Genomic DNA, 17,863 nt, shown 5'->3' with positions numbered 1-17,863 from the left:
TTCCCCTTCCTGCATCTGCTTTGATATTTCCTGAATTGCCACATCCTATCCTTACTTCTGTTTCAGTCACTGCTTGCTGGGATTCATGCAGGAGCCACGGACCCTCCCTTTTGCTGATCTTTTGCTCGGCTATCTGTCTTCCACATGGTTCACAAAATGATCTGTTTAAATTCGGGTCTGATCTCATCATTCCCCTGTTTAGAATTTCTCAGTCACTCTCTTCATCTGTAGCAGTGATTTGAATTCCACGTATCTGTTAAAAAAAAAAAGTTGGAAGACTACTGTTGTGTTGCCAACTCTTAATTTTTCTAAGTAAGAATATTGGAAGAAAAAGGAATTCACCGTCTACCATCTTTTCATTAAATAAGCACATTTCAACACTTGAAAAAAGGCGCAATTTCGAATGGAAGATAAAAAGACCACAGTGCTGTAGCTAAGTGTGTAGAGTCCACTGAGCCACTCACCTGGTTGGCTGTGGTGGGTACTTAGTAAGCTCCTCTGTAAGCTAGGGACATTAACAGTGACTACTCATAGAATTGTGAAGATTAAATTGAGTATGCATCCTTAGGGCACGGCCTGGGTACACAGCCTTCGAAACTATTAGAATACATGACAGGTATTCCCCCAAGAAGGGAAGGTGGTCACAGTACACAACAGTTTCCTCCTTGGACTGGTGGCACCTTTTTGTAAAGAGATCCTGTCACTGCACGATGGAGCCCAGGTTCCAGTAGGGCAGCTGAAGTCACCTCCGGACTGCCTGCCTTTTCATCCTAGGCTCTAGGCCTGTAAAATGGAATGAATAACTTTTCTTTGTTCAGTTTCAAACCTTTAGGTACTTCAGTATATGTGCATAGCAGTTTCCATGTTTGGAGTGATGATCACACTTAAAATTATTTGTGATTAATTGCATTTTAACAGCCTTTCAAATCTTTATTTAGGCAAATGCGTACAGAATACTGATATATGTCATAACGTTTCAAGAATTTTGAAGGCGTGACTATTAGCGGTATCTGACAATTTTAGGGTCTACGTGTTTTCCTTTCCCTTGACTGTTATAGTAGAAAACCTTGGGCCTGCAGGGTGCATTTGGTGATTCCATAGCTTGGAGGGCTTGGTCAAAAGCACAGACTGCTGGGGCCAAGGACTGTGGTGGTGACAGTTTCTTGGGGACCACACTTTGAGCTTCGCCCACCTTGGATCACCAAGGAGGCATTTCTGCCTCCTCAGCCCCCGGACCTGTGCTCCACTGTGTCCTCTCAGGGGCTCTCTGAGAGACTGGGGCAACATTTTGTCACCAAGAAGAATGTGAGCTTCTGGAAGTCAGGAAATTTGAAGGGTGGTTCTGTGTTCCTTTTTTCTAGCACAGGCCTGACCCGTGAATGAATATTGGCCAAATTGAGCTTCCGTTTCCCTTCCTTGAAATTGCCAAAATGCAGAGTACTTGCCCTTCACTGTTTTCCACTTGGTAATGAAGTGGATCAGTTCTGCTTCAGCAATGATACTTTGTGAAACTTGCATTTATATTCATTTGCATTTTAAATAAGCAGCCAAGAGACACTTTGGGAGCAGTGGCACCAACAATCTCAAAATCATTTAATCATAGTTTTGTATGGTATATTTCATTAGCTTATACATCCCACAGGAATATGACTGAGTGGATTTTAGAGATTAGGTTAGACCCTGTTAGATGATCCTGTCTAGTGGTACATTTTAGAGAGCTTTGAAAGAGTTTTCAATCAACATATTACATGAAAAGGAATACTGGATTTTATTGAATCCTTTGAGTACTGTGGCATGTTGGGTTTGATTTAGCAGTTGGAATATTACAAGGTAAGTTCATTTAAACGAATTCACAGCTGTAGAAAAAAGGTTTGATTTTAAAGATATAACCAAGAGTGAGACTGCAGATTTTTAAGCAGTGAAATATTAAAAAACAGTGAATAAATAAATAAATGCTTCTTTAAGAGGGGCTAAATTATTTCTTATTTTGCTTTCAGAAACCAGGAAGAGATTGTTTTCTTTGGATTTCAAACGTTGTTATAGTGTAGTTGTTTCTTAGCTTCCTTAAGGTGCCCCTTGAGTGCCTGAAATAATTCACTGAAATCAGTGACTCTAAAGCATCAAAGATCTTTTCTGTCTGGAGTAGCCACCAAGCAGCTTCAGTGAGGGCTTTCCATTGAAGTCCCCTTTGAGGACGTGCCTGACAGGGTTTCCATGGACTTTTTTGTCCTTGTAGTATGTAGTATAGGTGCCAGCCTCCACTCTTCACCCCAACACAGGCCTGGTAGATAGATCGGTGAGAACACCTACTGCTTGTTCTGAAAGTTACGCCTGGGGGTGTCAAGCTGCTTGGAGATGACGCCAAAGGCTCGCCCTGCATGGCCGCAGCAGAAGTCCAGCCAGTGCTCCCAGCACCACCCATTTGGGGAACAGGCCCAGTAGTGTGGCCAGGCTGGTGTCCACACCACTGACCCAACTCCAAGATCGCAGCCTCCTGGAGGTTTTTTTTTTTTAAAAACAAAACAAAACAAAGGTTGTCAAGAGTGGCCAAAGGACTAGAGATTGTCATAGGGGACAATGGGGTGCCACTGCTCATGGATTGTGACATGTCAGGGAGATAGCCCTGCGGCGTGCTTGTCTGGGTCAGGTTTGGTGGCATTCTGCATTCAGCAAAGCCCTGAATGCTATATCCATCTGTCAATGATGTTTAGAAGACTGCAGAACACGTTTTTCAGTAGGAACTGATGAGGAGATTTGGGGAAAGATGAGCTAAAAGTGAAAATCTTTCACATAAGAGGATATTTTTGCACAGAGACAATCATCAATTTCTACCCAAACAGTATCTATTATTTAATGATTCTGCCTGGAAGCAAAGGGGTAAGCTGAATCTTTCAGAGGTCTTTCCCAGTCCTAAATTATTTTCTTGACCTACAAAGCAGGTAAAATTTCAGTCACAATTGGTGAAATTGCAACGCAGTGACATGAAAAAAGCAATTGATCATAGGCGTTAGCTTGTTAATGAAGTTTACTTACTCTCCTTAGAGGTAGAATGCACATATGGTTCTAGCTCTAGACATGTCGCAATGTATTTGACTTTTTTTTTTTTAAATGTTAAGTTTTTGGGCTAAGATTTAAAAAACCGATTAAAGAAAGCAGAGGAGGAAATAAATGGGACATTAATTACAATATTTTATACACTGTCTCTAAGCAGCAGACACTTGACTTGTTTAGTTTGAGTGTTAATTTTGTTTTTATGATAGGCAAGGACAAATTACTGTAACCCTCCTGCAGTACCTGTGTAGTTACTGCTGTGATGAGATGAACCACCTGCTATTTTAGAATCTCAGGGAAAGTTAGCAACACTGCTGATGACGCTTTTCATGGACGAACAAGTCTTGATGTGTTTTTTTTCCCAGTTGGAAGTATATTGATAACTACCTTCATGTGTGTGATGTTTATACAGGTGTGTGTGTGTGTGGTGTGTGTGTGTGTGTGTGTGTATGTATAGGGTTATGTAGATAGATAGCATAGAAATTAACTTCTCATACATATATGCTTTTATCATGTTAAAACATTTAACAAGTTTCTAAAGGATTTATCCTAGAATACCTTTTAGTACCAAGATTCCCTGGTATATGTAAATAAAGACATATGTCCAGCTTTCCAATCTATCTGTCTTCTTCAATTTAAACTGTCTCCTGTAAAGTCCATCCATATGTCCCTCTGCTGTTGCATTTCTGTCTCCAGTCACTTTCTCATGTGGCAGGGGTGGGATTTGTTGATATGACCAGGCCCTTAGGACAGCACCTCTGACTCCTCCTGCACCTGGGTAGCGAATGCACACCAGGTCCTGACCCTAAGGATTAAAGACGATGTCAGGGAGCTCATCCTGGATTGGATTGAGAAGGCTAGATTAGGAGCCATCCAGGAGGGAAGGAAGCTTCTCTCTGCACAGGCTCGGAGCTGCCTGCAGAGTCGGGTGGTGGAGGGTGGCTGGTGGGGAAGGTAGCTGCATGGTCAGCAAATTATAAAGGGCCAGTGTTTTCGGTGTTAAACCAGAGGTAGCATGTTTGATGTTATTGAGCCACTCAGAAGGATTTAGGGGACACTTTAATTATAGCACCTGTTTACTTCAGGGATCTTTTAGCTACATGTTGTAGGGCTGGGGATAGTGATGACAAGGATATCCACAGGAACAAAAGCAGCAGGTTCTGTTGTTTTCTTTTGAAGTGGGATGGGAGTGAAGCAGGGCTGCCCAATTACTTGTGGTGTCATGGGTGTAAGCCATCGTCATGAGCTGCACATGCCCCTGGGAGACAGGAGGCCCTGCACCCTTCTCTATGAACTTCTTTACTTCTGGGGAAAGCCTGTTGCTGTTCCTGCCTGCTCTGGCCCGGGAGGCTGACTCGTTTGCTATGCAAGGCCCAGGCTCTCCTGGTGCTGGTGCCTGTTGCAAAATAAGAAGCAATGGTGGCAAAATGTCCACCTCCCTAAATTAAACTACAAAGGTTAGGACCAAACTTAAAAATATGATCTTTGAGTGGTATGGTCTTGTTTTTGAGTGTATTTTGGCATTGTGTTCAAACCAAAGTTTATTCTAGCCAATTTAATGCACTATTTTCTAATAACAACTCTGTTTTAAACCTTCCCATCCATATCAAACACAATGATGTTGAGGTTAAGTGGGACCCTTTCTCTAAATGAAAATATAATACTTATCCTATATAATTTTGGAGGGCCCAAAGATGTGGAATCAATGTATTTGTAAGAATTGTATTAAATAATCTTCATTTGATAAACAGTACCTTACAATCCTAATGCTATCTCTCAAAGTTGAATGAGAGCAGTTTCAGCATCAACTCTTGAACGGTAGCTAAACTAACAAGAGAGTACCCAAATGTGCTCTAAAGGGAGCAGCACCGGCTGATGTTCTGCCGAGTCTGTGAGTGTCCAGGACCCAACTACAGGGAGATAACAGGCAGGTGCTCTCTACCCAAGCCCTCACATGGTGACCTGCCTCCCTCCTGGGGGCCCACTGTCCCCCGGGGGCTTTCAGGCCCTGTGGGTTTTGGGCAGAGTCCCAGGAGCCAAAGGGCTATTTGGGAAAGGCTGAAACTTGGCTTCACAGTCAGCCAGCTTCTATCCGGAGTAGTCATTTTCTTCCTGGAACTCCTGGAGCGCTCTCTCAGTGGATCCAGCAGCCATTCTGTCTTCCTGGTCCCTTTTCTTATGGAAGAAGATCTCCCTCTGAAAACTAGAAGTGTCTTCCTTCAATTCCTGGTGGTTACAGGTCTGACACATGCAGGTTAAGTATAGTGCACCTTGCGGAGTCTCTGCTCGAGGTCCAGGCAGTAGGTGTCCTCCTGCGTGAACTCCTACTGAGGCCCCATCATGGCTTCTCAGTGCAATTCAGGCAGAGCAGGACGCTTCAGCTGCAGCTTTGCAAGCTCCTTCCCCAACTGTGCCCTTGTGTCCTGCAGAGAGGCCCGCTCAGACTTTGGATTTGTGCTGTGCGTTCTTTACTCCTTTGGAATTCTTCCCACAGGTGCTTATCTGTTGCTCCAGTCTTTCCTTCAGGACATTTGAAGGATGCACCTAAGTCAGCATCACCATCCACGTTCTTTGGAGGAACTTGTAGCCGGGATGCTAGCGGACCACCATATCCTGCTTCCCTGTTCCCCTCCATTTCCAAGTCTCCATCCTTCATGTGATCTCTACTGCTTTCCAGCAGATGCAGGATGCTTGGAGAGGTGTGAGACGGGGAGGTCATCCACCTCACTCCAGCATTCGTGACCTGTTCCATTATTGTCTGTGCTTGCTCCGGCCTTTTCATCTTCCCCTTCTTGTCTGCAAGCATTGCTTCCGTCTCACAATTTCTTGGTCGGGCAGCTCTGCAGGTTGCCAGTGGTCAGTGCTGTCATTCAGATCATCTGTGCTTTGCCCCAGAAGATCTTCTCCATCGTGCTGTGAAGCGTGTGGGACCTGCTTTGTTCAGTCACTTGGGGAAATCCAGGAGGCCTGCTTTTCTGTGCTCTTTCAGAAGCTCACCTAGGTCCTGGTAGGAAGACCTGCTTGTTTCATTTGGAACTCTCAAGCAGAGGGTTTGGAGTGATTGAGGACTGGCCTCTGGCCCGGGCAACATTAGGCCACCACCAGCTTGGGGTGCTAGCCGCATCTTGGATCTGGCCGTTCTATGGACCTCACCCTGGGCTGAGTACCTTTGAGCTGACTCTTCTTGTCTTCCCACTGTGCGTCATGAACGTGAAGGCCACCACAGCAGTGCATGCCCAGATCACGCAGGGTTTCCATAGGTTCACTGGCACTAGTCCCAGGATTCTGTGCATCACTAGTACTGCTGCCTACAGGGGGCCCAGCAGCAGCTGAGTAGGCATTGTGTGGTGGGCAGCAGGCCCTCCGTGGCTGCCAAGGGCTCTGCCTCCACTTGCTAGTGGCCTGTGGGCCACAACTGACCACTTGGAAGCCTGTGGAGGGTACTGTCGCTAATACAAACAAGGGCTGCCATGATAGATGTGTGAGAATTAATACAGTACTATACATAAAACGCTTAAAAGACTGTCTAGCTAAGATATGTTAGCTAATATATCATCGTGATCCTCAACAACAACAAAATAACAGTAACCTAATACACCGTTATGACTCACTGGAACGTGTCCCTGTTTTGTGCATTTCTCACTCACAGAGACTTGGAAAGGCAAAGGCACTTACCAAAGGGGACTCTGCTGTTCTGCAGCCACCTCCTCACATACATGGAGCCTTGGAGAGCAGGGGCCTGGAGGGGAATGACAGAGAAGTCATGTCAATTTTAGGTTTTCCAGTACATATAATAGAAATGTTTACACAGTACTGTAGTTTATTAGGTGTGTAATGACATTACGTCTGAAACACAAGGTACATCCCTTAATCAAAAATACTTTAGTGTAAAAAAATGCCATGATCTCTTGAGTCTACAGTGAGTTGGAATCATTTTGCTGGCGGAGGGTCTTGCTGATGGCTGCTGACTGATAAGGGTGGTGGTTGCTGCAGGTTGGGGTAGCTGTGGCAGTTTCAGGAAACTGGACAACATTCAAGTTTGTCACATCAGTTCACTCTTCCTTTTATGAAAGATTTCTCTATAGCCTACGATGTTATTTGATAGCAGTTTACCTACAGTAGAAATGTTTTATGAAATTGGAGTTAATCTCAAACCCTGCCACTGCTTTATCAACTAAGCTTATGTCCTATTCTAAATCCTTTGCCTTTATTTTGACATCTTTGACAGCATCTTCACCAGGAGTAGATTCCATCTCAAAAAACTGCTTTCTTTGCTTGTCTGTAACAAGTATTTCCTCATTTATTCAGGATTTATCATGAGATTGCAGCAATTTGGTCACATCTTCAGGCTCTACTTCTAATTCTGGTTCTCTTGCAATTCCCACCACATCTGCAGTGACTTCCTCCACTGAAGTCTTGAACCCCCTCAAAGCCATTCACGAGAGCTGGAATCAACCAAGTCTTCCAAGCTCCTGTTAAGGTTGATGTTTTGACCTCCTCCCATGAATCATGAATGGTCTTTGTGACATCTAGAGTAGTGAATTCTGTCCGGAAGGTTTTCAATATACTTAGCCCAGATGCATCAGAGGAGTCATTTTCTATGGCAGTTCTAGCCTGATGAAATGTATGTCTTTAATAATAAGACTTGAGTGTCAAAATTACTCCTTGATCCATTATGGGATGAGGACTGAATGTTGTGTTAGCAGGCATGAAGACAACATTCATTTCCTTGTATATTAACATACAAGGGCTGGTCCCTCTGCAGGCTCTCGGGAGGATCCTGGCCTGTCCAGCCTCGAGTATCTGAGGCCCTGTCATGCTACATCACTGCCTCCTTTCTCCACATTTTGAGGACCCTGTGATTCCCTTGGGCTTGTCTGAATAATCCAGGATAGGATTCTTATTTGAAGATCAGCTGGCTGGCAGCCTTCATTGAATTTTGCCACGTAATGCAGCATATTCACAGGTTCTGGAGAGGAGGATGTGGACAGCTTTGGGAGGTCATTGTCCTTCCTACCACAAAACTCTTATTATGTGGTTAGTCTTCTTTTCAACCTGTTAACTTACGTTTTTCTGGTATCAGCTGTTTTTGGCTAATGAGATGTTCCTACACTTTATTTGATATTCTTTGTCACTTTCCTCAAACATGCCCCTCAACAGGTAGTGATACCATTTTTCTCCAGTTAGAGCTGAAGTTGGCCTTCGAAGGTGGGTTCAAGAACTTGGTGACTGCATTTATGCTTCCAGTTTCAGGGAGTCCTGGGCTCTAATCTAAAGGTCCTACTGGTGCAGGCCTTCATCTTTGTTGGTTGGTGTTGAAATAAAGGGAGTGAGTGGTGGCTCCAAGCCTTCTTTCTGGGCTGCTTTGTGCTTCGCTTGTTATGGATGCAGGTCCTGGGCCTGGAATTAATTGCAAACAAGTCTTGGACTTCTCAGAAGTGGTGGAAGGCTGTCAGATGCTCTTTTCACCCAACACAGTTTAAGCAGCTGAGTTGTATTTCATCCACTGAAAGGAAAATCTCGTTCTTGAGCTTCAAAATGTGAACCACTCAGGGAAGTCTTAGGGCCAAGATCTCACAGGTGAACAATCATCAGGCACTGATAAGATCTTAGATGGTAGCTCATTGTTGGAATTTCTGGCTCCTGCATTCAGATTAGCCTGGTTCTGGTTGCTCACCATCCACTGTTGACACCTGCGTTTGTTTTCTCAGGTCCGGGCCCACCAGTGGTCTTGCCACCTTGCGACGTAGTGATCAAAGCCGTTGCTGATTATGTACGCAACATTCAGGACACCTCTGACTTGGATGCCATAGCTAAAGATGTTTTCCAGCATTCACAGGTAAAAACAAAAACAAAACAAAACAAAAACCAGATTCGTGGGATACGACTTTGCATAGTGGTGCGGCCAGGTTTGGAAGAAGGGGACTTGTGGGTGCAAGCTGACCCGATGGGTCTGAGAGCTCTTGCTTAGGCCACTGGAAGAAAGAAAGCTGCGGGTTGCAAGGCCGAGGCTGAGGTAGCCTGGTCATGGTCCCTGCCAGCCAAGAAGTCTCAGCCGCTTCACCCAGCTTTTCCAGCCTGAGTAGAAAGAGGGAGATCCACTTGGACGGCTGGTGAGGTCTGCTGCTCCTAAGTTCTCGAGCTTAATAGGATCTGTATTTCCAAGTTTTCAGAACATAAACTGTATCAGGTCAGTCATATGGCATGATAAATCTCTGATTTGTCTGTTTTCTTCAGGTGATGGTCAGGGATTTTCTTCTTTTTTGGAGAAGTAGGTATGCCAACAAGTTGGCATCAGTAGAATAGGCAAGGCTCTGTGAAACTCCTGCCGTGTCTCTGGAGAGCTGAAATCGGGCCAGGCACGGTGGCTCACGCCTGTAATCCCAACACTGTAGGAGGCCGAGGCGGGTGGATCACCAGGTCAGGAGGGCCAACATGGTAAAACCCTGTCTCTACTAAAAATACAAAAATTAGCCAGGCATGGTGGCAGGCGCCTGTAATGCCAGCTACTTGGGATGCCAAGGCAGGAGAATCGCTTGAAACCGGAAGGCGGAGGCTGCAGTGAGCGGAGATCACGCCACTGCCCTCCAGCCTGGGTGAAAGAGTGAAACTCCATCTCAAAAAAAAAAAAAAGAGCTGAAACCCTGGGCAGGCCCATCCCCAGTCTGTCACTGCCATCCATTCCCTTGGTGCAGATGGCTTGAGATTCCTCTCTGGGCAGGACCAGAGACCGAGCAGAGTGGAAGTCAGAGAAGTCCTAGAGCTAGACCCAGGGCCCTGACTACCACTTTGGAGTTCTGCTCTGATAACTACATTGCTTTAAAAGAATTCACATTTGGTTTGATTCTTTTGTAATAATCTCTTAATTTTCCCTGAAAGTTTTAACGTCATTCTAAATTCTTCTCTTGAAAAGCTGCAGAATATTATACATGCGCTGAATTATAAAACATTGTGATACACATGACCAGTGGCACACTCATTTATGAAGGTTTTCCTGCCTTTATTTCAGTCTAGAACAGATGACAAAGTTATTCGATTTAAGAGAGCAATTGGATATTATTCAGCGACTAGTAAGCCTATGTCATTTCATCCACCACATTACTTAGGTAAGTAAATAAAAACCTGTGATCAATATTGACCATGTGATAATCCAAATAGGTTTAAATATTCACCATATAATCTTGTAGGTTTATGTTTCTGAAACATGATTTTCTGTAGTTATGCCAGTAAGTATAGCCAGAGTTCCTGGGCAGACTCAGTAGCAATCCCTGAAAATATTGAGGAGGAAGATAACTTAACAGCCTTCGTAGGATGAAGAAGAATCAGAGGGCATCATGCAGATGAGGCAGCAGGTCAAGGGGATGTTGACGTCTTGGCAGCGCTGAGATATCTGTCTGCTTCTAAATACAGAATTGCCTGAGGACATAGAAGAGCCTCCACAACTGCAAGTGACTTCATAAATGCAGTATATTTGTAGTTTCTCTTTTCTTGACCCCTGCCTTTTTTTTTTTTTTTTTTTTTTTTTTTTTTTTTTTTTTTGAGATGGAGTCTCACTTTGTTGCCCAGGCTGGAGTGCAATGGCGCAATCTCGGCTCACTGCAAGCTCCGCCTCCCAGGTTCACGCCATTCTCCTGCCTCCGCCTCCCGAGTAGCTGGGACTACAGGTGCGCGCCACCACGCCCGGCAAATTTTTTGTATTTTTAGTAGAGATGGGGTTTCACCATGTTAGCCAGGATGGTCTTGATCTCCTGACCTCGTGATCCACCCTCCTCGGCCTCCCAAAGTGCTGGGATTACAGGTGTGAGCCACCGCGCCCGGCCTTTTTTTTTTTTTTTTAATTCTTTTTTGTTGTTGAGCAGAGTCTTGCACTGTCGCCCAGGCTGGAGTGCAATAGTGTGATCTCGGCTCACTGCAACCTCTGCCTCCCAGGCTCAAGTGATATTTGTGCCCCAACCTCCTGAGTAGCTGGGATTACAGGCATGTGCCACCATGCCCAGCTAATTTTTGTGTTTTTAGTAGAGATGGGGTTTCACCATGTTGGCCAGCCTGGTCTCGAACTCCTAACCTCAAGTGATCTGCCCATCTCAGCCTCCCAAAATGCTGGATTACAGGCATGAGCCACCACGTTCGGCCTGCAGAAGACCAAAAGTTAATTCAGAGATTTGAAATTGGGAAAAAAAATATTTATAAGCTGTTAGCCTGAAGCCTGCTTCATAATGACCATCTTGTGGAGGTTATAAAACACTAAATCGTAAGTAGAAGTATGAGAAATAGACCCCAACTCTCGTTTAAATTGTGTTGTTCGCTTCATTTAAGTTAACAAAAGAACGAATGCATGTTCAAGAGACTCTTACTGGAAGGAAGCTTTTTATTTATTTGAGAAGACTAATTCCAAAATTGAAAGTGGCCTTAGGAGCTGCACCCTTCCTTTATTCAAGCATAGTGTCTGCTGTGTGCTCTTGGAGATCTGGGCAGTGGAGATCAGAGGCATGGCACTGGCTTTGGCTGCCTGTGTTTGTGGCTGGGTGACAGACAGGGAAACGTGGCCTGTGCTGATGCCCTGTGATAAAGGAGGTATGGCTTGTAACCTGGAGATGGGCATGGGTGGGGGCCAGGGCTGCTTGGCCCTGGCCTCTTCACTGGGAGGTCAGTAAATGGCAGCAGCCTCCCAGTGGGGCTCTTGGCTGCTCTCTTGCTCCCCTGCAATCCATTTTCTTCCCAACTGCCAAAGTAATGTTTAAAAATGGCAATTGGACTGTGCTACTCCCGTGCTTAGAATTCCCCACTGGCTTTCCATCACACTTGGAATAAATTCCCAACTGCTTACCTTGCTTCCTCCCCGTGATCTGAGACTGCTGGCTCCTCACTCCTGAGCGCAGCCTCCTTTCTTGCCTTGCATGAACTGAGCTAGCTTTTGCCCTGGGCCTCTGGGCCAGCTTTTGTGCCTGGAGGGCTCCTTTCTCTGATCGGCTTGTGTTTGTGCCCTTCTGATTTGTGAGATCCAGGCTGTCATGTTCTCCAAGGTCTGCCTGGCTTTAAATGTCTGCACACTCCTTGGCTTCTATTTTTCACCACCACCACCCCTTCCCCCGTCACTCCCCACAATGTGAAGTCTGGGGTAATGAGGGCCTATTAGTCACCTTTATTTTACTTATCCCCAGTGGATAAATATTTGACTGAATGAATTGATCCACTTGGTTTTTAAATCAAGAGAGTAAAGTGATGAGATGTGTTTTAGGATTATTTTTGGAAAAGGGGGCATAGAGCATCGGCAGGAGGGAGACTAGCTGTATGCTGTTTCATCAGTTAAGGTGAGGCATTATGGGACCAGATCGTGGTGTGTCTGCTGTATACCCTGCATACAGAAGATGTCTAATAATTGCTTGTGGCGATGATGGGGAGCATGAACATTGCCACCTGTGGCCTACTGCCTCCTGACCTTGGGCTCCCTATTTTATTAGAATGGGGTCATTATGTGAATATTAAAAGAGAAGGAATATGTAAAGTGCTTTAGTGAAGTACTTGTTCAGTCATTCAATGCCCTTTTAGGTCATTCTGCCTATGAGAATAACAGATACTGTCTGATAGTAGATACTGTCATTATTCTTCTCGTTGGCAGAATGCCTTCAACAGGCATGGAATGACTGGGCATTAGAATGAGCAGTGAGGAGCCTGGAAGGAGTGCTCAGAGGTGGGGCTGGCAGTCTCCTGTGTTTCGCTGACACTTTGCTCCTGTGGGACAATCTGTATGGCAGGTGTAGTTTAGAAAGTCCTTAGAGTGTACTTGGGACTAGCACATCTGCTTGGGAGAAAATTAGGAAGATAAGTATGGAGAAAGGCGGCACACTTAACATTTGGCATTGATCTGGGCTCATGATAACAATCATGAAGATGTTTTGAATAGGCAAGATGAGTTAAGTTTGAATATCTTAAAAATATGTTCTGCCAGGTGCTTTCATGTTCTTATCAAATTATTAAGATTTTAGGTAAGTACTTTAGAGATGAAGTTTACTCAGAATTTAGTTTCACTTTCATTTTCACTACTGGGTGGCTTATGGAGAACAGGAAAGTCACTGGTAGAGTCTGGGATGTTTGGGATGATAGTTGCAGGCAGCTTCGTGTAGGCATGAACTGCCTGTAAATCCTCCTGTACAGCGTTCCCTGATGTTTCTAGCTGTTGCAGAAATGTGGGTTGTATGCGAAGGGACTAACAAAAGTACAGGCACAGAATGACAGCCAGGCAGGAAGTTTGGGCAGTGTAGAATTTTAAGATGACTGCTATGCAGTCTGGAATGGCAGGAGGCAAGCTTGGAGAGAGGCTTCAGGCAAGATTGGGAAGGACATTTTGTTTCAAGCTACATACACACAATTTGAAACTAGCAGAAATGGATTCTTGTAAAAATAACTTTAGCTTTTTTCTGATAACTCTGAAGAAACATAAGTTATATTAGCTCTCATTGATTTTTTTCCCCCTGCATACTACTGGGATCCAACCAGTGAAACTAACAGGATGAAGACTGGAACCTAAGTTGAAAGTCTAGAAGGAACAACGTGGAGTCGGTGGGACCCTTTCTGGCACCCCAAGTTAGAACCCACGATACATTTTTCGTAGAAATATTTTTATAAGTAGTAGATGGGTCCTAAGTGGTGTTTGGTGATCTGTCATAGAATCCAACCACAGTCCATTATGTTATTCTACAGGAAGATAATTCAGAATTTTGAACAACCAATGTGGAGATATCACTTTCTTGTTATATTAGAATTTGTCTCAATAGTCATTCAGAAATTGGAACGAGTGTAGAGTTTTGGAGAAGTTTTAGGGTAATCGTATGATGAGCTTAGAGTGCATGGCTATAGGGAAAACAGGGCAAGGTGATCTAACCAGAAGTTTCTACACTTGGCTGGAATTTTAGATTCCATCTCGAAACTGCTCTTTCAGCATCTTAATTGGGCCTTAGGAATATATAAATATATATATATATATATTTTTTTTTTTTTTTTTTGAGACGGAGTCTCACTCTGTCACCCAGGCTGGAGTGCAGTGGCCGGATCTCAGCTCACTGCAAGCTCCGCCTCCCGGGTTTACGCCATTCTCCTGCCTCAGCCTCCCGAGTAGCTGGGACTACAGGCGCCCGCCATCTCGCCCGGCTAGTTTTTTGTTTTTTTTTTTTTGTATTTTTTAGTAGAGACGGGGTTTCACCGTGTTAGCCAGGATGATCTCGATCTCCTGACCTCGTGATCCGCCCGCCTCGGCCTCCCAAAGTGCTGGGATTACAGACTTGAGCCACCACGCCCGGCCAGGAATTTATATATTTTTAAAAAGGAATGTTCCTAGTTAGATACCAGTTGGCCTGGCTTTTAGGAACCACCACTCATCCTCTGTGCCTTTCCTTGTAAGCCTGTAAATCTATCTGCAATATTGAGAAAATTACCTGAGATCTCCAAACAGTTATTGGGTAGTGTAGAGTTCTTAGGAGGACACACACACACACACACACACACACTTGCAGTATCGTCTCCCAGAAATCATGTATTTTGAGGTGGTTTTGAAAATAAGTGGTGATGAGATACATTTTTAAATTTCATTTTTTAAGCATTCACTATGTCATAATACTAAGCGAGGACCTGCGTATCTGGAAATGATTGTGATTTGTTCTTTTTGTCACATCATGTAAAATCTGCCGTAGCTCACCAGGAAATCACTAATGTAAATGCAACACAAATAAGATATGTGATAGTTGAGATTTCAAAATATTTAGTTCCCTAGTTAGACCAGTTGCTTAAAAATCATTGGTGGAATTTACAAAATAACAAGTAACACAAGTGTTAGGGTCTCACCTCAGATCTGTGGATGTGGAATCTGGGCACAGATCCTGTGTGCAGGTGAAATGGAGGCTGAAGAAGTATCCACTGTGTCATTGGCCTTCCTTAGTGAAAACAGTAAATGAGCTCCTACTGCACATTTTAATTACACATTTGTTAGAATGGTTAACATAGAAAACACCAATAACACTAAATGCTGGTGAGGACGGGTAGCAACAGGTGGTGTTGCTAATGGGGATTGCAAAAATGGTACAGCTACTTTGGAAGACAGCTTCGCAGATGTTTACGAAATTTCCAAGTCATGCTTGTTGGTGTTTGCCCAAAGGAGTTGAAAACTGACGTCTACACAGAAACCTGCACACAGATATTTAAAACAACTTTATTCATAATAGCCAACACTTGGAAGTACCAAGATATCTGCAGTAGGTCAATAGGGAAATAAAGCTTGGTATATCTAAGCAATGAAATAATCAGCACTAAAAAGCAATGAGCTATCAAGCCATGAAAAGACGCAGAGGAACATAAGCACATATTACTAAGTGAAAGGAGCCAACCAGAAAAGGCTACATACTGTGTGATTCCAACTATAGGACGTTCTGGAAAAGGCAAAAAGTGTGGAGGCAGGAAAAAGATCAAGGGTTGTCAGAGGCTGTCGGGAGGGAGGGATGATCAAGCAGATTTTTAGGGCAGTGAAGCTATTCTGTATGATACTGTAATGGTGGATACATGGCATTGTACATCTGTCCATATCCAGAAAATGTACAGCACCAAGAGCGAACCCTAATGTCAACTGCGGGCATTAGGTAATCATAATGTAGCCAGGTTTGGCTCATTGGTTGGAACAAATGTGTCACACCAATGCAAAATGTGTCCTCTGCTCAAGATTTCTGTAACCTTGAAACTGCTCAAACAAAAAGGCCTTTTTTTTTTGTTTGTTTAAAGTAAAGAGCTGGTTGATTTGTGGATTTCATGACAGGCAGTGTGCTGCGTGCTGAATGGTGTGGTAAATAAGAGAGCAGTTACCATTGCCCCTACAGATGAATGCATAGTGGGGAAGTGAACACCAGGGAATCCTGCAGGAAAGAGAACAGGAACTTCAAGGAAGACCAACCTGATTGAATCAATCTACGATTAAAGTGACGATTCTGATTGATTAGATTATTGTTGAGTGGGGTTTGGGGGTTCAGTAGGCATCTAGCAAAGTGCCAATATGGGAGGAAGTGTATTCCATGCAGGGGAGGTGGCATGTGAGAGGTCCTGAGGTAGGAGGACATAGTGAAGAAGAAGAGGAAGAAGAATGTGGCGGAAGCACAGAAAGCAGGGAGAGTGGTCAGGTGATGCTGAGAGCGGCAGTGCAGTTGCCAGGCACCACCTTGGATTTTAGGCCTTAGTCTTAGAACATGAAATCTCATGGAAAAATTTTTACCTGTAAAAAAATGATTTTGTAACTATCATACTACAATATGTTAGTCTTAGAACATTACTAATATCTTAGCCTTCTTATATGTCTTCCCTGGTTGCTTTCCTCGACTCTCTACCACCCTCAATTTTGTATTAGTTATTCTCTGCTTCTCTGTATAATTTTATCATGTCTGTATGTCTGGATACAAAATAGTTTCATTTTGTTTGTTATGAAATAAAATCATATAGCATGTACTCCTCCGACTTGCCTTCTTAATATTTATATTATTGGATTTCATTCAGTTGGCATAGTTCATTTTTTAATGCCGTGCAGCATTCCATTGTATTAATATATATTCGTCCATCCACTGTTGATGGAAAATGGACTGTGTCCAGCTGCTTGCCATGATGGATAGTGCACTTGTGAACTTTGTTTCATGTGACCTGTTGTGCACAGGAGTGGAATTCCAGGGAACCTCCAGGGTAGGCTCTGCTCAAGCCTCTGCTGCTGCTGGACATGGATGCAACTATTTATTCTCCTGGCAGAAGTGAAAGAACTCTCTCGTTGCTCCACGTTTTTTTTTTTTTGGGGGGGGGGGCTAGTGATTATGAAACTATATCCTGTAAAGGTTTCAGTTTGCATTTCCCTGATTACTAATGAGGTTGAGAATCTTTGTGTTTATGGACCAGTAGGGTTTCTTCCATTGTAAAATGCTTGTTCATGTTGTTCGCTTGTGTTTCTGTTGGGTTGTTTTTCTTTTTGCTTATTCATAGGGATACTTAATATATATGTTGGATGCTAGTCAGATATATGGACTGCAAATAAGAATCTCCCACTCTGTGGCTTGCATTTTTCTGTCTTATGATGTGCTTTGATATCAGAGTTCTTAATGTCAAATACGTGAATTTTTCCCTTTATCATTTGTACCTTTAAGTCCTGTCCTGTATTTATGGTGAGATGATGTCATGTCTGAGATTTGCTTCACAGTAATGCAGTAGTGGGCAAAGAAGGGTGGAAGTGCAGATGACACGCAATAGGCCGTGTACTGGTTGATTTTGAAGGTGGTTGGTAGATACATGTGGCTCATCATACAGTTCCCTTTTTTCTTGTGTTTGGAATCACACCAACTCTGCAGATCAATTTGGAAAGAAGAAAATCTTTATTATTGAGTGTACTAAAGAAAATGTTACATTTCTCTATTGATTTGAATTGTCTTGAATATCTTTCCATAAACTTGAATTTTCTTCATTAAACATTCATAACATCTTTCGTTAAAGATATTGCTAAGCATTTATTTTTGGGTGCTATTTCTATGTGTGTCTTAAATTATATTTTCAAATTCATACTGTAAGTTGATTTTATCTTAACAGCTTTGCTCAGTTCTTATTAATTTTCATAGTTGATTTGTATCTTGCTTTGGCTGATTGTGTCTTCTCTAGTATCTTTTTGATCTCTGTGATCCTCTGAGCCAGCTGTGACTTAGGGCATGATTTTTTTTCTTCTCCTTTTTTTTTTTTTTTTTGGTTTTCAAGATGGAGTCTTGCTCTGTCCCCCAGGCTGGAGTGCAGTGATGCAATCTTGGCTCAC

General features: G+C 43.5%; 1 protein-coding gene across 1 annotated transcript in view; it reads left to right on the top strand.

The window, feature by feature from the left end:
• Positions 1-17,863, top strand: part of FAM120A (family with sequence similarity 120A) — a 117,596-nt gene that overhangs the window by 38,604 nt on the left and 61,129 nt on the right. Inside the window, 3 exon segments of the mRNA XM_033236707.1 lie at positions 8,763-8,775; positions 8,778-8,890; positions 10,061-10,157. Of these exon segments, the coding sequence (XP_033092598.1) occupies positions 8,763-8,775; positions 8,778-8,890; positions 10,061-10,157 (223 nt within the window).

This window comes from Trachypithecus francoisi, unplaced genomic scaffold, assembly GCF_009764315.1.
Source record: "Trachypithecus francoisi isolate TF-2019V2 unplaced genomic scaffold, Tfra_2.0 Lachesis_group16, whole genome shotgun sequence".
In the NCBI taxonomy this organism is placed as follows: Eukaryota; Metazoa; Chordata; class Mammalia; order Primates; family Cercopithecidae; genus Trachypithecus; species Trachypithecus francoisi.
The sequence above is the reverse complement of the archived record's forward strand: the minus strand, read 5'-3'. Positions and strand labels throughout refer to the sequence as shown.